The sequence below is a fragment of the Rattus norvegicus genome, chromosome 1 (assembly GCF_021556685.1).
Source record: "Rattus norvegicus strain SHRSP/BbbUtx chromosome 1, alternate assembly SHRSP_T2T, whole genome shotgun sequence".
In the NCBI taxonomy this organism is placed as follows: domain Eukaryota; kingdom Metazoa; phylum Chordata; class Mammalia; order Rodentia; family Muridae; genus Rattus; species Rattus norvegicus.
Window position 1 is genome coordinate 217372316 of NC_141534.1, and position 23701 is coordinate 217396016.

At 43.9% G+C, this 23701-nt stretch overlaps 1 protein-coding gene across 32 annotated transcripts in view; it reads right to left on the minus strand.

Moving 5' to 3' along the window:
- The window catches only part of Mark2 (microtubule affinity regulating kinase 2), a 65171-nt gene that overhangs the window by 35772 nt on the left and 5698 nt on the right, over positions 1-23701 (minus strand). For 3 of the 32 annotated variants that reach the window (XM_087585829.1, XM_087585712.1, XM_087585645.1), the window contains exon 1: positions 7138-7229. The exons of 24 other annotated variants lie outside the window; for them this stretch is intronic. In XM_087585829.1, the coding sequence (XP_087441955.1) occupies positions 7138-7149 (12 nt within the window). In that variant the 5' untranslated portion in view covers positions 7150-7229. Of the gene's footprint in view, positions 1-7137; positions 7230-21766; positions 21993-23701 lie in introns of those variants that run through there. 5 more of the 32 variants (XM_087585891.1, XM_087585677.1, XM_087585766.1 and 2 more) reach the window with 4 other exon arrangements.

Consider the following 23701-nt stretch of genomic DNA (forward strand, 5'->3'; position numbering starts at 1 on the left):
ACATAGGGATTGAGCCGGCTCTGTAAGGGTCAATATATACTGACAATACAGTGTCAGTATTTATGGACCTTCCTTGTCTTTTATCACTATTTGAACTTCAAAGCCAAGCCCAATAATAAGGTTATAAAAAAAAAACTTTTTAAAAAGCCAAAAACTTTGCTCTAGGACTGGCAACAAGGCTCAGTGGGTAAAGGTGTTGGCACTAAGCCTGAGGACTTGAGTTCAATTCTTGGAACCCACAGTGGAGAACTGACTCCTATGGGCTGCCCTCTGACCTCTACATGGACATTGCAGCACAAAGGCCGCCATACCCACAGGCATGTGTGCACCCCTGACACATAATAAAAATTTAATAAATAGATGTAAGCAAAAAGTTGTTCAGGATTCAGTCATGGAAATAAAGACAAAACAGGAGCTGAATGAGTTGTCTTTGTAAGGACTGGGAACTCAAGTTCTGTACCAGAATGCCCATCTCAGCCTACATGGCTGTGACTAGCATGTTTATAGATTTTCATTGTCTCCCAATGGACAATTATCAAGTCTGGTTTCCTTCCGTAATTCCTGTTCAACTGGCAAGAGCCCATCACACTGTCACCACTGCACGGGTTCCCCTCTGTTGCAGAGCTCCTCAGTAAGGAAGCAGGGAGAAATGAACAGAAAGAAATAAATTCCTGAGATACATATATGATTCTATGTCATTTAAGGAAAGAAAGGTGGCACACAAATCGTTAACTGCTGTACTCAGGAGTCAAAAGCAGGCTGAACCTTATGTTTGAGACTAGCCAGGTCTACATAGAGTTCCAGGACAGCCGGGTGTATATACAGTAAGACCCTGTTTAAAAGAACCCCCTAGCCCAACTCCAACCCGAAGCTGCAAAGGAGCATGCCCTTCATCTCTGCTCCTAGGAGGTTGTCTTAAGGTTACCATTGTTGTGCTATGGCCAAAGACACTTGTGGAGGAAAGGGTTTACTTCATCTTATACTTCCAGGCCACATTCCCTCACTGAGGAAAGTCAGGGCGAGAACCTGGACACAGGGGTGCAGCTTACTGGCTTGTTCCCCAGGGCTTTCTCATAAATCCCAGGACCACCCTGACTGGGGCTGGCACCAGCATCCTGGTCCTGCCCGAATCAATCACCGATTAAGAATGCGCTCCACGGCTTACCTACATGTCAGTCTTAGGGAGCCATTTTCTCAGGCATGCCCACCGCTTTTCAGAGAACACTAGCTGGCATCAAGTTGAAACAACTAGGACATCAAATAGAAGCAGTGAACACCAGGAGTTCAAAGTCAGTCTCACTTACACAGCAAGTTCGAGGTTAGCCTGGGCCATAAAAGGCTCTATCACAAAATAAAATAAAATGATATTTTAAAACAAGTCAGAGCTAGGGGCTATCGCTCACTAAGGAATACCAAGGTATGTACTTGGGCTCTGCATTTGATCCCAGGTCCAATAAAGAAGGGGAGGGAGAAAGGGATGGAAGGGATGGGAGGGGAACAAAGGGAAGGAGAGAGGCAGGAAAAGTAAAATACATTGGGAAATGCTTGTGACTTCAGCATTCAGAAGGCCAAGGGAGGAGTGTCATAGGCATGGAAGTCAGAGGTCAACCCTAGGTGTAAATCTCAGGCATACCATCAACCTTGTCACTGTTTACTGAAAACAGTCTCTCACAGCTCTTGGGCTCACATATTATGCTGGGTTGGCTGGTCAGCAATACCCAGAATCCTTCTGCCTCTGTCTTCCCAGTACCGAGATTACACCCACACTACACCTCACCTAGTGGTTTTTGTGGCTTCAGGGGCTCAAATTCAGCCCACTGACAAAGCCAACTTTCCCTGTCCCTTTTCTCTGATCCTAAAACCAAGACAGGACATGCCAAAGGCAATGGCAACACCTATAGTGGAGACTACATTGGAAGCAAGGGCCACGTGATCCCAGCCTAGGCAAAACCAAAACAACTGGAAAAGCTGCAAAGAGGACTGATGTAAATCACATCAAAAGAAGACCCCTTCCTGGATTAAGCAGGAATGGGTGGGAGTAGATGAGGGAGGGTGGGTGGGTGGGAATGACTTGTCTAAAAAGCCTGTCCTTCATCGACCAGCTGCTTCTCTGAAATGGCTCACGGGGAAAGTGTGATGAGGGAAGAAGAGTCCAAATGCAGAGGAGGAAGTCAACAGTTAAGTGCTACTGTGAGACCCTTATACCATGATCCCATGAAGGGCCAATTCATCAGTGTATGACACTCTGTCACTAAGGGATTGGCTTCAACTGCCTAGATTTGGCAGCCTGCCCTGTCGGCTGCTGCACTAGCAGTGTCTGTGGTTTCAGAAGGCAGTGTTTGCTTCTGAAACATTGTCTTAAAAATATATTTCAGAAAAAAAATATATTTCAGAATAAGCATCATCCATTCCAAGACAGAAGGAGGGAATGAAAACCAAACCAAATAAAGGAACCTGGTGCTGCCAAACACAAAGGGCACACTGGAGGGAGATCATGGTATGAAGACACACTACTCACCACAAGCACCAAAATGGACGCCAAAAGCGACTCAGGATTGCTTACTACCAAGCTAGAAAGCAATGTGGCTGGGCATGAAGTTATGTATTTGCTATGTACAGAGCTCTCAGTCTGAGGCACAACATTAAAGAAAAGAATAACTTTTAATCTCAGCACTCAGGACCAGAGGCAGGCAGATCTCTGTAAATTCAAGGCCACGCTCATCTACATAGCAAGCTCCAGACCAACCAAAACCAAACCAAACCAAACCAAACCAGACCAGACCAGACCAAACCAAACCCAACCCAACCCACACAAAAAGGAACAAGAAACTTGAGGGCACAGAAGTGCTAATGTGAGATTAGTGGAACCCCACACATCGCCATCTCACCATCTCAAGATCAATTCGCATTGCCCAAATACATTTATTTATGGGGGGGGAAGAAAGACAAGCCATGGATGGCTCCACATCCGCACAAAGGACTGTCGCCTAATCAATTAGCAGCCATACCTCTCTGCCAGCATGCCATCAGTAATTAAAGCTCTGTGCTTATTTTCTCTGGGAATACAAGTACAGAAGGGCAGAGCCCCTATGGACCTAACCCATTATGACAGTCTTTTCATTAGCAAGGAAAACACTGCCATGTGCTCTCCAAGGAAGAGTGGCTGCATCATTGAGGAGTACCTGAAGATACCTGAAGACACAGCAGAGAACACTGAAACAGAAAAGTCTGTGGGAGATGGGTATGGAGAGGGGACATTACTCAGGACAAAGTCAGCTGGAACAGAAAGTCAGTGAACCTCAAAACATCGTGTGCAAATTTGGGCTTTTCTATTTTAACAAACACAGGTGGGCTCTAAAGACTTTGGGGGTGCAGAGGGAGTTCATCAACTTCTGACACCAATGATCATACCTATCTCAGCCAAAGGGACGCACTGGATGATTACACTAAGTAGTTTGCCTCTTTACCCCATGCTAGCATCTTCAAAGACAAAGTTAGACCCACAACTAGATAAACCACATACACTCACAGTCAATCTGTAGCAGCACACACAGCAAGTACTTTCAATCACAATTACCGTTGTCTAGAAGGGCCACGTACACTGTGGCAGAGACCAGCTTCCGGAGACAAACATGAACCAGAGACCAAGCAAATACACACAGGAAAAGCTGGCATATTATACAAGGCAACAAGCTAGAGAAGGTCTAGCAGGATGCCCAGAGTTCAACTCCCAGGACTGAACTAAGAAGTTCCCAAATGCATGGTGGCCTGGCACTACCAACTGTGGTGCCCAGAGCTGTAAAGAGAGGAGCTGAGTTTGCAGCCAATGGACAGAATTACACACAGTTAAGCTGTATACACAAAAGCCTCTTTTTCTTTTTTAGGGCAGGGAAGACTGCTTTAAAAGAAGGTGGGGGGGGGGGGGCTGGAGAGATAGCTCAGCAGTTAAGAGCACTGACTGCTCTTCCAGAGGTCCTGAGTTCAAATCCCAGCAACCACATGGTGGCTCACAACCATCTGTAGTGGGATCCGATGCCCTCTTCTGGTGTGTCTGAAGACAGCTACAGTGTACTCACATACATAAAATAAATCTTTAAAAACAAAACAAAACACTGTCCTTGCTGTAGGGTCCATGAGATAGGGAGAGAGACAGTAGCAAAGGGAAAGCCAGGACGAATGAGGACTATGACACACACGCCCACTGTCCTCAACTGAGCCAAGAGCTGCCCATGCTGTGTTGTGTTGATTTACTCCTGCCTTATTTGTGACAGGTCAAAGACAGAAAGAAACAGCTGGGAGTCTGCAACACACAGCTGCACCACGAAACAGTGCTGATCCTAAGAGAAGGGCAGGTGGAATAGCTCTGGTCTGAAACAATTGAGGACATATTGCTTGGGACATTTGCACATGTAAGAGATAGCTTGGGGATAAGACTAAAGTCTAAACATGACACTTCATGTGTCTTTAAAACAAAACAAAACAAAACAAAACAAAAACAAAAACACAAAAAAACATTTAGCCAGGTGTCATGCAGGCCAGGTTGACTTTGACCTGTGAGCTTTCTGAGTGCTGGAATTATATATCAACTACCATGACATTGGTTTATGCTTAGTTCAAATTGTACTTGGAATTGAACCCAGGGATTTGTGTATGCTAAGCCAACACTCTGCACCGGCATCCCCATTTTAATTTTCTTTCTTTGAGACAGATTCTTGCTCTGCTCTCTAATTCAGTGCTTCAGTCTCAACCAGAGTTGGGACATAGCAAGTACCACCTCACTTAAGTCACACACTTATCTTTCCATAAAGCCCAAGGTAAATTTTATTTTGTTACTTTGTTTTGTTTTTTTTTTTGTCTTTGGGAGGAGGTCCCCCACCCCCACCCCCACCCCCCTAAGGGCTGAGGACCGAACCCAGGGCCTCAAGCGCTCTACCACTGAGCTAAATCCCCAACCCCGGGAGGAGGTTTTGGAAATGAGGTTTTGCTATGGCTGCCCTAGAGCTCACTATGTAGACCAGGTGTCCTCAGATTCTTAAAGACCCGCCTGCCTCCAGTTCCTAGTACTGGGAGTAAAGGGTTGCAACCTCACAGCCACACGTGTTTTATTCTTGAGAAAGGGTTTTTCTTTTCTTTTTTTTTCTTTCCTTTTTTTCCCCCTTGAGTCAGGGTTCTCTGTGTAGCCCTGGCTGTCCTCGAACTCGGAGAACCCATCCCCTCTGCTGAGACAGGGCTTCAGCAATTGGCCCTGAGTCACAAAGCAGTTCAAGAGGACCCTGAACTTCTGACCCTCCTGTCTCTAACTTTACTGAGGTAAGGGGTGCCTCGTTTAAATACCATCTTATACAAGTCTTTTGGAGTGCCTGAGTTTGAACTAAAACTTTTGTATGAGCTCAGGTTCCCATGTGGAGTTTATCTTTGTGCTTAAAGAGTCAAGAGCCGGGCTGGAGAGATGGCTCAGTGGTTAAGAGCACCGACTGCTCTTCCTGAGGTCCTGAGTTCAAATCCCAGCAACCACATGGTGGCTCACAACCATCTGTAATGAGATCTGATGCCCTCTTCTGCTGTGTCTGAAGGCAGCTACAGTGTACTCATACAATAAAATAAAATCTTAAAAAATAAATTTAAAAAAAAAAAAAAAAGTCAAGAGCCTGGGGTTGGGGATTTAGCTCAGTGGTAAAGCGCTTGCCTAGCAAGTGCAAGGCCCTGGGTTCCGTCCCCAGCTCCGAAAAAAAGAAAAGAAGGGGGAAAAAAAAAGTCAAGAGCCTTCCCCTGGTGTCTTGTAAAGGACCTAAGTCCAGATCCACACCAGGCAGTTCACAGCTCCCTCCAACTCAAGCTCTGGGTGGTCTGTTGCCTTCCCCTGGTCTCCAAAGACATCAGCACATACACGGCACGTGCAGACAGACACACGCTGCACATAAATAAGAAGTAAATCTTTTAAAAAAGAATTGTATCTTTCCTTTTCCAGTTCTTGAGGCATGGTTTCTCTGTCTAGTCAAGGCTGGTTCTGAAATCTATCTATCTCTCTCTCTCTCTCTCTCTCTCTCTCTCTCACACACACACACACACACACACACACACACACACACACACACACAGCGCCTCTGCCTCCCAGGGACTTCAGATGCACTGTGCTTCTCACTTTCTTTTCTTTGGACAAAACTGAGGTCACACCCTATAATGGCTAGTTCAGAAAATGACAGCCATTCTGGACCACCTCGTTTATGGCATCAGACCAGTGATCTAACATCTCTTGGCCTATGTCCTTCATCTGAGGAGTGGAGAAAATAACAAGACCTACTACCTCACAGAATAAGTGGGTTAATGGATGTAAAACAGCTAAATAAGGACAAAGTCGGTTCTCAGAAAGTGGAGGTTATTATAGGTGTAGATAAAGACATTTAACCTCAGAGGCAAACAAACGAGTGGGAACGGGTGGGGGGCTGTCTGTTCTTCAAGTACTCGTCCATTGCTTTCAAACCGAGTTTCCCAACAATCTGGAACAGAGTTCTGCACTTGGAGGGCCGCCCAGGAGATACCATTATTGAGTCACTGCGGTCTTTGCTAGTAAACAAACCTTAGAAAGTGAAAAGTCTCTAACATCTATATAGACCAATGGTCAAAGAAAAAATAAGCTCACGTCTAGAACTGATATAAAAGCCATGGACTAGGAATACAGCCCAACAGTAGAGCACTTGGAATGTGCAAAGCCCTAGTACAATTCACAGCACACACAGAACAAACCATATGTAATTCTGAGTTTGGGGGGGTGGGGAAACTACTTTGTAGAAAGCTGAGGCCTATGGGACTTGCTGAATGCAACGACCGTCCTGCCACTCTGTTTATAGATGAAAATCAATACTAAGCTCTTGATTAAAATTTTGTTTTGCAAAATGATTGCAGAGCTGGTGAAGTAGTTCCGCAGTTAAGGGTGGCTGAGGTCAAGCCTGTAGCTCTACTTCCATCCCAGGTTCCATATGGTAGGAGGAGGTAACTGCCTCCTGCAAGCTGTCCTCTGATTTCTACATTACACACCATACATAAATATAATTTAAAGTTTTCCAACAAGATATGCTTCAAAGCAAAAAATATTAGTTTAAAATTTTTTGCTTGTCTAGATGCGGCCGTGATGCATACCTTTAATCTCATCCCTTGGAAAGCAGAGTCTGGTAGATCTCTACAAACTCTTGGCCAACCTGGTTTACATATAGAGTGAGTTCCAGGATAGCAAGGGCTGTGGATAGAGACCCTGTCTCAAAAAACAAGCAACAAACAAAAAACCCAAACAAACAAACCAAAAAGAAACAGAGAGAGTGCGTTAGTCAAGCTTAAGTTAATCTGAGCACTTGGGAGCCTGGTACGAAGTGAGTTTCAGGCTAGCTAGAGCTACACTGGAAGAAAGGGGCCTTTCTGTCTCAGAAAGAAGACAACAAACAGGTTAGCTGGGGGTGCAGCTAAGCATGGGGGGTTTAATTCCCAGCACTTCAAGAAAAGAAGGGAAGAAATGAGAGAGGCTGAGAAAGTAAAGGAAGGAGAAGACACAAAGTATGCAGGCTCTTCAGCCCCAAAGAAACAGACAACTTGGTATGGGGCCTAAAGATACTGCCAGACTCCAAATATCTGAGGCAACAAAGCTCTTCAAGGATGAAAGGGTGCAATGCAAGCTTTGCAGTTTTCAGACTGGGAATTGACCAATAGCCAACATATAAGCCTTAAAAAAACATGTTATAATGAAATTCAGGTAAGCCAAATGATCTTTTTTAATGGAGTTTTTAAAAGGCCAAAGCTATGCACTCAGAGCAGGAAATAAGCCAACTTTGATCAAAGTTCCCTAGGTCACTGAGAACTGACTTCCTCAGCTAGAATGACTGCAAACTAAGGCGGCAAGTGCCTTCCTGAGGGCAGGTCAGGACTCTGGAAATCACAAAACAAAGGCTTACAAATGAGGCCATAGCAAATCGAGGACCAATCAAGGGCAGGGCTGATGAAGCTGGTTTGGGTCATGTTCTCACACTTGTTACAAGGGTTTTTTTTTTTTTTTTTTTCTTTTCTTTTTTTCCCAGGGCTGGGGATTGAACCCAGGACCTTGCGCTTCCTAGGTAAGCACTCTACCACTGAGCCAAATCCCCAACCCATGTTCTCACACTTGTGTCTGGAACACTCTCCACCCCAAACTCTTGCCTTCACACTGCAAAACGCACAGCATCGAATAGCTTTTGTTCATTTGGCTTACATCTTTCCCTAGTGGTAGCATTAAATTAAAATAGGCCTTGGACACAGCTCACTGATAGAACACTATTTGCCTACCATGTATAAGGCACTGGGTTCTATTACCAACACAGGAAAATTAAAAGAGAAAACACTGAACGATGGATTCCTTTAAAGTAAGCTCACTGACCTGAGTACAACAACAGAGGGCACTTCTTATGAAAAGTAATTTTGGGGCTGGAGAGATGGCTCAGTGGTTAAGAGCACTGACTGCTCTTCCAGAGGTCCTGAGTTCAAATCCCAGCAACCACATGGTGACTCTCAACCATCTGTAATGAGATCTGATGCCCTCTTCTGGTGTGTCTGAAGACAGCTACAGTGTACTCATACACAAAATAAATAAATCTTTAAAAAAAAAAAGAAAAAGAAAGGAAAAGTAACTTTATTTCCCTTTTGTGTAATTTTTTTTTTGTTTTTTTGTTTTTTTTTTTGTTCTTTTTTTCGGAGCTGGGGACTGAACCCAGGGCCTTGCGCTTCCTAGGCCAGCGCTCTAACCACTGAGCTAAATCCCCAACCCCCCCCCCCTTTTGTGTATTTTAATAGGGGAGGGGTTGTTTGGTTTGAGACAGGGTCTCTCTATACAGTCCTGGCTAGACCTCCAGCTCACAGAGATTTTGCCTATCTCTGCCTTCCAGAGTGCTGGGATTAAAAATGTGAACCACCATGCCTGGCCAGTAATTACATTTTCCAAAATACTAAAACCAAAGTGAATTAACTGACCTTTGTTATTTTTTAAGATTTATTTTATATTATATATATAAAATATCTATTATATATTTTCTCTTGTATATTTGTATATATAGCACATTCACACCCGATGCCAGAGGTCAAAAAGGAGAATGGGGTCACCAGGACTGGGAGTTACGGTTGGTTTTAAGTACTATGTGGGTGCTGGAAATCAAACCCAGGTCCTGTGCAAGAGCAGCCAGTGCTCTAAGCCATCTCTCCAGCACCACTAACTAAACCAGAATTAACCTTCAACATGAACAAGAGCAACAGTGCTCTAAGCCATCTCTCCAGCTACTAACTAAACCAGAATTAACCTTCAACATGAACAAACCCTGAAAAATTACACTTTGAAATCAGTCAGACATAGGACAAATCAATGATTTACATGAGGAATTTAGAATTAATAGGGAATAAAAGAGAAATAGAGGTTGCTGGGGCTGGAGGAGTTGGAGGAGTTACTATTAGTTAATTAGTGCAGACTCCATTTCAGATGATGAAAAAGTTCTAGAAATCACAGTAAGGCTTATGTAACAATGTGATCTACTTTAATGGCACAGTACTAAATAAAAACAATTATCAAGCCAGGCAGTGACGTCAGAAGACACGGGCAGGCCGTTATCTGTGAGTTTGAGGCCAGCCTGATCTACTGAGTGAGTTCTAGGACAGCTAGGGATACACAAAGAAACTCTGTCTCAAAATAAACCAACCAAACAAAAATTATCAAAATAGGAGCTGGAGGGATGGCTCAACAGCTGAAAACACTGTCTGCTTTTCCAGAGGACCCAGGTTAGTTCTAGCACCTATATTCAAACTATCTGAAACTACAGTCCCAGAGGATCAGACTTCTTCTGGACTGTATGGGGACCAGGCACACACATGGGTATTAACATTTACGCAGACAACCTACCACATAAAATTTTTTAAAATTTAATTATCAAAATAAATTTGTTATAATTTTTACCATAGTAGGAGTGGTACTGAAACACAAGGTCATAAGAAAATTTCAGGATAGCATAACTGAGAAACGGTCTATAAAATAAATGACTAGCATTCTTCCCAAAGAGCCATGGCTGGGGCAACAAGATGGCTCACAGTGTAAAGGGCTGGCTTTCTAGAGGGAAAGCATAGGTCTGATGCCCAGAACCCACACAAATGCCACATGGATGTGTCAGCCCACATGGAAGCTCAGTGCATGAGAGGCAGAGACGGCATCCCCAGAGCAGGCTGGCTAGCTGGACACAAAAGCTCAGTGGTAGAGCGCTTGCCTAGCAAGCACAAGGCCCTGGGTTTGGACCTCAGCTCCGGAAAAAAAAAAAAAAAAAAAAAGGCCAGGAATGATGGAGACAGAGACAGGAGGAACCTACAGCTGGGCGCCCATGCCCCAGTAAGAGACCGTGTTTCACAGAAGGTGTACAGCTCTGAGGAACAACACAAAGTTCACCTCTGGCCTCCACACACTCACCCCAATACAACATGAACCTACATGTCATATACACACATGCACCCCACACATACACCCAAACCCTATATATGTAGACATACAGAAAAAGAAGTGTAAGTGAAACAAGCTCATTTTAAGGAAACAGGAATAATTTATCTTTAATAAAAGTCTATTTTCTGAACTCCAACTGAACCTGTATCTCATGAGTGTACTTGAGGAACTGGCATGGATCAAAACCCACAGGCAAGGCTGGTGCTCCTCTGGCATGTGCAAAGTCCCGGGTCTGATTTCTAGCACCAAAAAGTCCCCAAACCAAAACCTTTGCAACCTCAGAGGAGGTAAGGATGGGAGCTGATTATACAAAAGACAGAAAGACTGAAGTTCTGACATAGTTACGCAGAAGGGTGATTAATACTGAATCCTATAAATCAAATGGCTAGTAGGAGTTGAATGTTCTCATCACAGAAGTGACAAATGTTTGAGGTGGACAACCAAAAATATCCTGAGCAGATCATTACATAATATATATGCTAAAATGCATTCCATCCTATTAATATGCAAATCATTTTGGAGGCAGGGTCTTGCTATGTAGCCGAGTCTGGCCTCCACATCAGTCCACATGCCTTAACCAGCCCCATACTAGGATTACTGGCATGCACTATCACACCTGGCTAATACACACATATATTTTTGTTCAATGTCATATTTATATATTAACATATGTATTTTTAGGGATTTTTAAAGTTTTTTTTTTTTGTGGTCCACACCTTTAGTCACAGCACATGGGAGACAGAGGCAGGTAGATCTCTTGAGTCTGAGGTCAGTCTTGTTCTATAGAACAAATTTTAGGATGGCCAGGGCTACACAGAGAAACTTGGCTCAAAAGAAAATATTATTTGTGTGCATGCATGTAGTCTGTATAGGGGTGAGTGCACATGACTGCAGGTGCCAGAGGAGGCTAGAAGTGTGAGATCCCTGGACCTGCAGTTATATGTAGTTGTGAGCTACTCAACACGGATGCTAGGAACTGAATTTAGGTCCTTTGCAAGAGCAGTACAAGCTCTTACTCACTAGGTCATCATCCCTCCAATCCCTACAGATGTAAATATTTAAGGACTGAGGATGCGGGGTACTTGCAGTACTAGACCCTCCCAAGAGGAGACTCTGTGGGCTGTAACTCGGTGATGGGTAGGGAAGCTATCTGAATATAGGAGGCTCTGACCTCACACTCCCAGCGCAGTAACAACATGGAAAACTACTTCAATCCCCTGCCTGAGCCTCTTCCTGTGTTGGACCGCAGGCCCAAGTCACCTTGGCAGGTCACACATATCATTTTATATCAAGCACTATTCATTCACCAAAATAACAATAAACCCAGTACATGTTTACACAAACTACTCTTTCTAGGGAAACATCATGTTTTCTAAAACAACTGAAATTTGATTAAAAGTGTTACCTTTAATATATCTACCTTAATGACAGACAGGTGACTTCTTATATCTACTGCACTCAGTGTTTCAAAATCTTATGAAATGTGCAAGGAAATCCAATTTCATATGGACATAAAGATGGAAACAGGACTTTAGCAGTCTTCCAAACACTGACTCAAACTCACAGAGTAGGAGCTTTAAAGGTTAGTCACGGGCCAGTAAGGTGGCCCAGCTGCTACAATGTTTGTCATTGGGTCTGGCATCCTGAGCTCAATGCCTGAAACCTGTAACGGGGAAGAAGAGAGCCAACTCCTGCGGTTGTCCTGCACTCTGCATCCCCACCGCCCCCACAGACACATGCACACACTCATCCAATCACAACGGAGAATCCAAAACTACTGATGAAACTTCCGTACACACTAATTAAGTCATGTTGTCCTGCACTTTTACATACTGGCAATTTAGAAAACAGTCTTACACTAAATAGAGAAGAATTTTCAAATGTTAATAGTTAACAACAACAACAACAACAAATTCACATTAAATTTGGTGTCAATCTCATCAAAATAATCTGACATATACAGATTTTCCAAAATTCCTTTTTGCTCTGTATGAGGTAAGTCTAAGTACAGTCTAAGTAGGCAGCCCTGGCTAGTCTGAAATATGCTTTGTAGATTAGTCTAGCCTCCACCTGAAACCCATCTTTCTTTTTTTAAAAAAGATTTGCCCTTTTTATTTTTTTAAGATTTACCTATAGCCAGGAGGTGGTGTTGCACACACCTTTCAGCCCAGCACTAGGGAGGCAGAAGTAAGTGAATCTCTGTGAGTTCGAGGTCAGCCTGGGGTATAGACTGACTCTAGAACAGCCAGGACCACACAGAGAAACCCTGTTACAAGAAACTAAAAAGGAAAAAGGAATAAAACCAAACCAAAAGTACCGTACCGTGTGTGTGTGTGTGTGTGTGTGTGTGTGTGTGTGTGTGTGTGTGTGTGTGAGAGAGAGAGAGAGAGAGAGAGAGAGAGAGAGAGAGAGAGAGAGAGGAGAGAGAGAGAGAGGAGAGAGAGAGAACCACAAATGAGGAGGGTAACCCTGGAAGAAGAGTAGTGAGTGTCCATAACTGCTGAGCCATCTCTGTAGCACCCCCACTTCATTTTTTCTTCCAAAGAAGTAAGCTTTTATTTTCATGTTTCTCAAATCAATTTCACTTTGGAGGGATTTGTTAAAGACACCAAAGTCCCATGTTTCATCTGGCTCTTCTGATTCTTTCTTGGCCTTAGTCTTGGCTGGGCTAGCCTGGGCTGCTGCAGCAGCAGAGGCAGCACAATCAGTGCACACAGGTCAGCCAGGTGTAACTCAGTCTCCACAAAGCCAGGGCCACTGACATCCACTAATGACACAGCCTAACCCTGAAACAACAGTCAGGTAGCCAATCCAGCACCCCAAACGTTAATTTCTGCTTGAAAACTTGACATTCATTTTGTTCAATTCTAAAAATACTTCCACTAAACTTTCCACAATCGATAACCAGTTTGTAAATCAGTTATTATTTCAAGTTCAAGTGAACCATGTAGGGCTGGAGAGACAGTTAAGAGCACTGACTGCTCTTCCAGAGGTCCTGAGTTCAATTCCCAGCAACCACATGGTGGCTCAGAACCATCTGTAATGGGATCTGATGCCCTCTTCTGGTGTGTCTGAAGACAACGACAGTGTACTTACATAAAATAAATAAATCTTTAAAAAAATAAAAAATAAAAACAAAAACTCACAAATGACTCAGGTAGCTGGTCTCTCCATCACCCATGTGCCTTTCTATCACAAGACAGGAATACGCTATGATACTTTGCATTTACTCACCAAGAATATCAGAGACACTATTACACCTTGTCTTTTAGACAAGGTCTTTCTATGTTTGGTTGAATTGACTCAAAAATATCCTGAGCAGATAATATATAATATGTGCTATCTACCTTATAAATATACCCTCCAAATATTATTCTGGAGGCATGGTCTTGCTAGGCCTAGACTCCATGGCAATCCTTTTGCCTTAACCACCCACATGCTAGGATTGCAGAGAAGCACTAACAGAGCCAGCTAATACATACATTTGTAGTCAATGTCTTGTACTTATCCACTGAAATATACACTTAAAATATTTAAAACTCGTGTAATTGTACATCTGTGTGTGTAGCAACTGTACATCTGTGTGTCTGTGTAGCAGTATGTGTGTAACTGTACATCTGTATGTCTGTGTAGCAGTATGTGTGTGTGAGTGCCAGCTGGACAAGGCCAGAAGGGCAGGACCCCAGGAGCTGGAGCTGTACTGCAGTTGTGAGGAAGCTGGCTACCCTGAATCTCACAGAAATCTATTTGCTTCTACTGCTTCACTGCCCCGCCCCACTCCACGCCACCCCTACTCCCAGGACAGGGCTTCTCTGTGTAGCCCTGACTGTCCTGGAGCACACTCTGTAGACCAGGCTGGCCTCGAACTCCAACTGCCTCTGCCTCTTGAGTGCTGGGATTAAAGGAACATGCACCATACCCAGCAAAGGGTCCTTTGTTAAAGGATCAAAGAATGAGAAATCACTACCTGTCAGCGTTTCATCCAGGCCACTCTCATATACAATGGCTTTTCCTTCCATGGAAAATATGGAGCTGAACCAAGGACCCTGGCCACTGGCAGTTTGGTGCTACCACTTGCACCCTTCCTTAGTGGGTTTTCCCTGCTATTGCTTTTACACCATCAGTGTGAAATGGGAGATGAAACTATTCCAGGGTAACTTATGAGATTCAAGAAGTCAAAAACCATTGGGTATGGTAGCACACGCCTTTATTCCCAGATCCAGAGAGGTAGAGGCAAGGCAGGTGGATCTCTGAGTTCAAGGACAGCCTGACCTATATAGTGAGCCCCAGGTCAGACATGGCTAAAGAGTAAGACCTTGTCTCAAAAAAGAAAAAAAAAAACAAAAAAACAAAAAAACAAAAAAAAAAAAAAAACCAGGGTTGGGGATTTAGCTCAGTGGTAGAGCACTTGCCTAGGAAGCGCAAGGCCCTGGGTTCAGTCCTCAGCTCCCGGGGGGGGGGGGGGGGGGGGAGACATAAACAAAGTTCTTCACTCTTTGAATATGCAGCATTGCTGTGTGTGCTGCTGAGAAAGCATAGAGGAGAAAGTCCTCTGTGACAGCTTGTGGGTGCTGATGGAGCACCCTGAGCCCTCTGTACATCTGCTTGTGTGTTAGTTGAAAGAAAAACTGCAAATACAGAGCCACAGAGAGCTCAGCTGGAGGATGCAAGTTCTGTGCATGGCAGCCAGGTAAAGGGGCTTACAACCACCTGCAACTCCAGCTCCAGGCGACCTGATGCCGGCACTCATGTACATATACCCACACATACAAATAATTCCAAAACAACCAATATAAAATCTTACAGGTCTGTCATCAAGACATTAACCTGGTCTTTGTGTATAAAACTCTTACCAAATTCCAGTTATATTAGAAGCAGTGCTGCCTGAGCTCTACTGACTTTTCACCCACTATTCTAAGTAGCAGTACGTCTCTTAGTTACAGAGGTGCCTGTCCACTCAAAGCAAAGTAATCACTTATTCCATACCATACCAGTTTCAGGAACTTTTTTGGTGATTCAAGACAAGGTTTCTCCATAGTCCTGGCTATCTAGAGACTCAGTCTGTAGAATAGGCTAGCCTCTAGTTCAGAGATCTACCTGCCTCTCTGCTTCCCAAGTACTATGTTCAGAGGGGTGCAGAACTACACCCAGAACTTTTTCATCTCTTCTTTGAAAATCTGAAGAATTTGGTCTTTTAAAGCTCATAGAATGTAGACTTACTATTCAATCTCTTACTTTAAACTCTGAAGGACTGATCTTGTACCTTACCTAGCACTGTAATACTACACTATTTTGTTGCTTAAAACACACTATTAATGCTTACAAGTTGAAAAGACTGCTTCATTATCATTTTTCTCTATTGTAATTATTTGTTTATGTTAAGAAAGGGTCCCATGTATCTGAGGCTGGACTCAAGCTGACTCTATAGCCAAGGATAGCTTTCAACTCCTGCCTCTACCTCCTAAGAGTTAAGATTACAGGGGTTGGGGATTTAGCTCAGTGGTAGAGCGCTTGCCTAGCAAGCTCAAGGCCCTGGGTTCGGTCCCCAGCTCAAAAAAGTTAAAAAAGAGTTAAAATTACAGGTATAACCCACTACTATCAGGATTACAGAATGCTGGGAATCAAACCTAGGACTCTGTGCACCCTTAAAACACTCTTATCAAGTCAGCTATTTCCCCTGCTCCTGGATATCTTTTCTCTCCCAATATTTTTAAAGAAGAGTTACATAGATGGGTTGAATCAGCAAGTTTTCTAATTTCCTTTTTGTTTTTGCTCCCTGAAGCATCTCATTGGTCCTACTTCTATTTTTTTTTTTTTTTTTTTTTTTGGTTCTTTTTTTCGGAGCTGGGGACCGAACCCAGGGCCTTGCGCTTCCTAGGTAAGCGCTCTACCACTGAGCTAAATCCCCAGCCCCCTACTTCTATTTTTTTAAGCCAACAATTCATACTTGGGAATAGAAGAAACATAAGTTTTTATCTATTTTAAGGATGAAGTAGAATGAAATGCTAAAATTAAAAATTAAAAGGTCTAAATTAGAAGTTTTTCCAAATGTCATTACAACTAAGTTTCACAAACTATTTTTTCTTGTTGTTTCCTCGGGTATCAAGGAAATGTAGCTTCTAAAACAATGACTTATAATGAAATTGATAAGTGATGGAAAGTATAACTAAACTGGATTAATAAGGACACAACTGAAATTCCAAGAACAAACTGAGTTCATTATTGAAAACTCCATATTTGTACCTCAAACTATTACTCTGAAAATTCTTGAAAACACAAGAATGCAATAATTTACCTCTCATGAAGCATCATTTAGCCTCAGAAAACACCAGTTCACACTAGTGAGGAGATAGAACAAGGAGTCAGGGGCCTAGGAGATGGCTCAGTAGGTTACCAGTTGCCATGTGAGCCTGAGGACCTGAGTTCAGATCCTCAGCAACCATGTTAAAGCCAGGCATGGCCACACATGCATATAACCCTAGTATTACATGTTACAGAGAGAGACAGGCAGATCTAGAGTTTGCTGGCTAGCCAGCCTAACCAAAACATCAGGCATCAGGGCTTCAGGTGAGAGACCTTGTCTTAAAGAAAGCAGTGAGTGACAGAGCCAAACACTGGCCTTCAGCCATATTCATGGACACACACACGCACACACACACATGTATACACATAACCCCACACATTAAAGGAAAAAAAAAATCAAGCAGTGGTGGCACAAGCCTTTAATCCCAGCACTTGGGAGGCAGAGGCAGGTGGGTGTCCAAGTTCAAGGCCAGCCTGGTCTACAGAGCAAATTCCAGGACAGCCAGGGCTACACAAAAAAACCCTGTCTGGAAAAACAAAACAATCTAAAAGAACTTAAATACTGTGTTCATATTTCAATAAAAGTAATTTGACCTGAAGGGCTCTAGGTAACACTTAGGACTTCCAAGCCGCAATGAAAACCTAACTTAACATTGAATTACCCAAAATTAACAAGCACTACCCCATAACAAGACCTATCTAAACGTACAGCATACCTGACAGGTCTGAGGGAATAGTTTAGAACTGGTTTAGGACTTTGTCACCAAGGAAACTAAGATGCTCTCTCAAAGTGGTCAGCTCGACAAGCGTGGCTTTACTAAGGAAGGGAGCTCCAAAGGCATATAAAAGAACTTGTTTTTCTGTTTTGGTTTCTTAAAAAAACTCAAAAATATTCTAAGAATATAGCTCCATTTCAGTCCCAGGTGTGGGATATGGGGTTGTTTAAGACTGTCCGGAGCAGCTGACTATGATTTGCCTCATGCTCTAGCAGGGGTGTGATTTTGCCAGCTGCAGGTCGTTTCTGTGATTGTGTGATGTTTGGAATTCTGGCGGGGTGTTGATTGGTGGGTTGTTGTTGGTTGCTGTTAAATAGTCTTGTGCAAAGAAGAAACAGGAAGAAATTAGAAACCCTGATGGCAGAGATCAAATTTGCCCCAAGGAACTCAACACCCTTAATCATTAAGAAGCAGTCTAAAGATAACATCACCCCCTTTCCGACCCCTAAGTCAAGAATCTCTTTCCTTTCCTCTCTATCCTTTTTTTCTTTCTTATCTAGTGTTAGATGGTTGAAAGAGTGGAAGGGAAAAAAGGGTGGAGAAGGGAGAAGGGTGGAAGAAAGAAACCACAGAGTAGCAAAAGGCCAGCTACATTTTTTTTTCATTTTCTTATTTTTCATTACTATTGTTCTCCTGTGAAATAGGACCTCTGTAGAGCCCAAAGGCCTTGATCTCCCAATCCTCTGCAGGAGCCTCCAAGTGCTAGGATTACAGATGTACACCACCAATACCTGGCCTTCTTCCCTGTTTTTGTTTGTTTGTGTTTGGTTTTTGTTTTGTTTTGGGTTTTTTGAGACAGGCTCTTGCCATGTATCCCTCAATCCCCCTGCCTCAGATTCTGAAGTGCTGGTATTAGAGGTGTGTGCTATGATGCCCAACAGGAACTTGTTTCTTAGAGCAGCAAATCCAGTGCTGGGCACGGGGCTCACTGTCACTGTGTTCCAAATGCTCAAGGCTTTGGGTGAGATCCCTAGTACCAAGAACAATAAAACCGCCTGTAACTCTGCAGAAATCAAAGCTATGGAGGACAGGAGCAGGTGGGCCTGGGATTCAACAACTATAAAGAATCTCTTTCCTGAGCTAGAGAGCGTGCGCAATGGGGAGAGGTGTTTGCCCCCAAACTGACAACCTGATTAGATCTCCAGAACCACAGTGAAAGAAGAGAACTGACTCTTCAAAGTTGTCCTCTGATCTACACAAGCACTGTAGCATGTATGCATGTACCCACACACATTAACTCTACAGCTGGAGAGATGGCTCAGTGATTAAGAACACTTAATGTTCCTCCACAGGACTCAGGTTCAGTTCCCAATAGCATCTGTAACTCTAGTTCCAGGGGATCCAAAGCCTCTTCTGGCCTCTGAGGACACCAGGCACACAAGTAGTGCAGTCACCCATGCAGACAAACACTCATAAACATAACATAAAATTACAAACAGATGGGGTTGAGGATTTAGCTCAGTGGTAGAGCACTTGCCTAGCAAGCACAAGGCCCTGGGTTCGGTCCCCAGCCCCGGAAAAAAAAGAAAAAAGAAAAAAAAATTACACACAGATATACACTCACACACAACAACTGGAGGAGACATGGCACAGCACATCCGTAATCCTCACAGAAAAGGCTGAGGTCAGATACCAAGGGCAGCTTGGGGTACATAGCAAGACCTAGCATAAAAAGCGGGGGAAAAGCCTTTCTTCAGGAGGGTAAACAGGTAAAGAAGAGTGGGACAACGGGACAAAAACCTGAGATGACAGGAACATGGATGGACAGGATAAAGGGGAGTTCAAATACACCAAACAGGAAAGTCAATAAGAATGTGGCAAGATGGTAGAGGGTGGGAAGGAAGAGGAAGCACAGGGAAGAGCTGCTGCTGAGCTTTAAGCGAGGCTGCAGTGTAAAAATCCCAACAACTCACTTTCTATCCTGACAGAGCATTCAGGCTGCAGAGACACTAAAACACTGATAAACAAGGAACCAATGTAGACCACAACCTCAGCCCAAGAGTCCAAGTCCACACTCACAGGCTGCACCTCTTCATCCGTTTGAAAGGGAGGTAACAGGAACCTGCCCTTGAAGGCTGCTCTGCTGAGGAAAAAGAAACCCTCAATTGCCTGCTAAGTCCCACGTGGTCTGTAAGAGAAATAGCTTTCTCTAATAGCCAAAGGGTCAACACTCAGCACAGAGAAAGGGACAGTGGTGAAGGAAAACCCTGCATTGAGGGTTAGACCTGGAGTGTGGAGGAGTATGTGCCCTCTAACACTGGGGTCCCAAGTCTGGTGTAAATTTGGGTTGGCCTTCCAGTTATTAATAAGCCTGCATACTCACCAACAATATTATTGATGACACAGAAATATGGACAGGCAGTCAGTAGTAATTTTGATTTAAAAAAAAAAAACTATTACTGAAGTTTAAAAAAAAGAGGAGGAGAAGAGGAGCAAAGAGCTGCAAGGCATGGGGACCACACAGGTCTCTCTGTGTCACCCTGCTGACCTGGATCTCACTGGGGGATCAGGCTGGCCTCCAACTCAGAGATCCACCTAGGATTGAAGGTGTGCACCACCGCTGCTTGGCATGATTCTACCAATCCTAACTTGTTTTGTTTTGTTTTTGTAATTAGCTGTCTGAAAGATACAAAGTGCAGTTGCACAGCTTCATGTGCTCTTTAAAAAAGTATGCGCGCGTGTGTGTGTATGTATGTGTATGTGTGTACTCAAAGAGGACAAAAGGTAGTGTCTAATCCCACAGAACTGGAGTTACAAGTGGTTGTGAACCACCTGATGCTAGGAACTGAACTCAGAAAGAAAAGAAAAAGAAAACACACCTATGGGATGGCAATCACTGGGAAAGCCAGGAAGAATAAGAGTTCTTTAACCAATGGCAGAGAAATTCTACCATGCATCCCTTCTGCTCACTTAGAGCTGAGTTCTTCAGAGAAACATACTTAGTTGTTCAACTGGAATAGTAGTTAGGACCCTACACCCTTCTAAGAACTTCACATGCTCACAGAGCTTACAAACACATCTACAGACAGCTGTTCTGTGTTACTTTTGAGATAGGATCTTGCTAGATAGCCTAAGATTAACTTGCAATCTTATTGCCTCTGTCTTCCAAGAGCTGCACCATAGGAATGAAGACAGGTACCTGTCATTACCCCACTTCACAAAGACCAGTGGCTGGGCAGAAGGGTGTGAAAGATGCTAAGGGCACCATGGAGGCCAACCATGATTCCAGGGAACTTAGCCACAAAGCCTGCTCATAATTACACCAGGACCGTGTAATGAATCTCAAAACATACTAGGATCTCTTAATTCTGCTAGAAGCTCACCTCAATGCTATGCTACACCAAGCAGGCCAAAGGAGCAGACTTCCTATGACTAGAGAATCAGTCATTTTGAATGTCTGTGGAGGGCTGGAATGTAGGTCAGAGTGCTTGACTAATATGCAGGAGGCCCTGGGTTCAATCCCTAGCAAGGAAAAGAAGAGGGAAAAAAAGGGGGGGAAAGGAAGAAAAGAAAGAAAAGAGAAAGCTAGAGAGCTCAACACTACTAAGCAACAACACACAAGTGACCCCAAATACTACATGCAGTGACAGTGGAGGGGAGGTGGGCACAAAGGAAAGGTACAGAAGGTGGGAGGAGGAGAAGGAGGAGTGCACCCTGCATCTAAGATATCAGTAATAGAACTCTGGGCAAACAATTCTCAGAACACACAGGTCACTACAGAAGGAACAGAAGCAGCCAGCCCATAGGTTTACAAATAGCTTAAATAAAATCACTATACTTCCATACATTAGCTTTTCTGCTTTTGAGGAGACTGGGAAAACATTCCTGCTCCACCTCCCAGTACTGGCTACTGAGTCTTAGAACCTGACTTAAGTCTACTACCTGAGAAAAACTCCCTAGAACATCCAAACAACCGATAATTCAAAAAAGGCAAAAACTATGGCTAAGTGCCTGTATGTTGCCAAAGACCAAAAGCGGTGCCCCTCTAATCCTCCTGGAAGCCTGGGGCAGTTGGCACCACACAGTACACACTCAAAGGGTCTGATGTCACTGAGTTTAATGTCCACATCACAGGAATCAGAACTCAGGATTCCCAATTCTCTTCCTCACTTCAAAAGAGGAACCAACCACAGACCCCAAACCCTTCCTTCTGGACAGTCTGACCTTTTGACAAATGAGTGGGAAGAAGAAACTGTACCTTAGAGCTTCCAAAGAGAGTACATAAAACAGACAATTGCTTTGACGATCAGCATGGGGTGCAGGAAAAGCCCCCTTTCAGAAGAGGAGATCCAATCCCCATACTCGCTGGGTACTTGCAGAGGGTGGGACGTTGTTTACAGAGGTCATACAAACTCAGCAGCTTGTCCAGTCTACAGGAGGCAGACCTCTGTGTTGCCAATTTCCCAGAGAGGACAAGGGAAGATAGGCTGGCCCTATGCAAAACCAGCTTGACTGGTTCTACTGTGCAGCCCAACGCCTGCTCCACCTACTTCACATGGAGAAAGAAAAGGCCAGAAGGGTGGCGAGGAGCAGACACTGAATACACCTCTCTCCCCCTTTTCTCCATGTCTACCTCACCTATCCCAAGGACCCCAAGCCAGTATGGGCATCCAATTCCACCTATCTTACCAAAACCTATGCCTTACCCTTGGTTTCACACACCTAAACTTAATGATTTTGTACACACCCTGCTAATGAGCATATCTCTAAGTAAAAGTGAGTATAAACCCAAAGACAAGACACTGTGGAAAGAACCTACAGACAGCAATGCCAAAGACACACAGATCAAGGGACTCCCCAAAAGGAGGAGGTGAGGCACTGAGCAGGGCAAGAAACAGGAAAGCCCTCCCCCCTTCTGAGAGCTAACTGGAAACAAGAGGCCAGATACTCTTGGTACTGATTCAGAATTGGTGGTCCCATCCCAATCTAAAAGCAACCACAAAGGCTGGAGAGATGGCTCAGAAGTTAAGAGCACTGGCTGCTCTTCAGAGGACCTAGGGTCCACACCCTCTTCTCACCTTTTCACGCACCAGGCATACAAGTGATACACAAATCACAGGCAGACACACATACACATAAAATAATAAGAAAAAATTTAAAGTCCATACCAGAAAAAATACCTCATTAAATACTAATAATTTTTGTTTTCATTTGTTTGAGACAGAGTCTCTCTATGCAGTCCTGGCTATCCTAGAACTTGCTATGTAGACCAGGCTGGCCTCAAACTCACAAAGATATACCTGCCTCCACTGGGATTGAAGGTGTGTACTACCATGTCAAGATATAATAATAATTTTTTAAATTAAAAATTAAAAGAACATCTGGGTGGTGGTGGTGGTGGTGGTGGTGCAGCATGGCTTTAATTCCAGCAATTGAGAGGCAGAAGCAGGCGGATGAATCTTTATGAGCTTGAAGCCAGCCTGGTCTACAGAGTGAGTTCCAGGACAGCTAAGTCTATACAGAGAAACCATGTCCTAAAAAATAAACAAAAGAGTTGGGGATTTAGCTCAGTGGTAGATAGGTCCTGGGTTTGGTCCCCAGCTCCAAAAAAAAGAAAAGAAAAAAAAATCACAAGTGAACAAACAAATAAGTAAATAAGTAACAATGGTATTTAGTGGCTTATCCCAAAAGGTTGTGGTTGGGGCAGTGTCACTCTAAGCAGGGATAGCCTGCAGCTTCCAGTGCCAGCATGGGGAAAGAGTGAGTTCCTCCCCCAGGAGCTTTGTAAAGGCTTATTCTTCCTTGTGCTGAAACAGAAGGGGAAAGCACGCAGCTAACACTTCAGTGACTCACGCTCATGTTTGATAAAGGCTGGGAGAAAGCCTGGAGAATCCAGGCTTCAAGTGCAAACCGACAAATCCTGGAATCTCCCATGAAGAGAAGGAAACTCAGTCACCTATCCTGTTTGTCATCTTGCTGAGACTCCAAGGCAGGGCCAGGTTGAAACACCACCCTTTCCATGTAACTCTGAGTTTTTGCTCTGATAGGAAAGCATCAAACCTGGCAGCAGCAACATAGGTAGAAGGGAACAAAGCAAGCCCTCCATACGTGTCCCCTCAGCACAGAGGCCAGCCAAGCAGCTGGGACCACAACTTAACTAAGCAGAGGGAAGCGGCTGAGCCTGGGCCTGGGT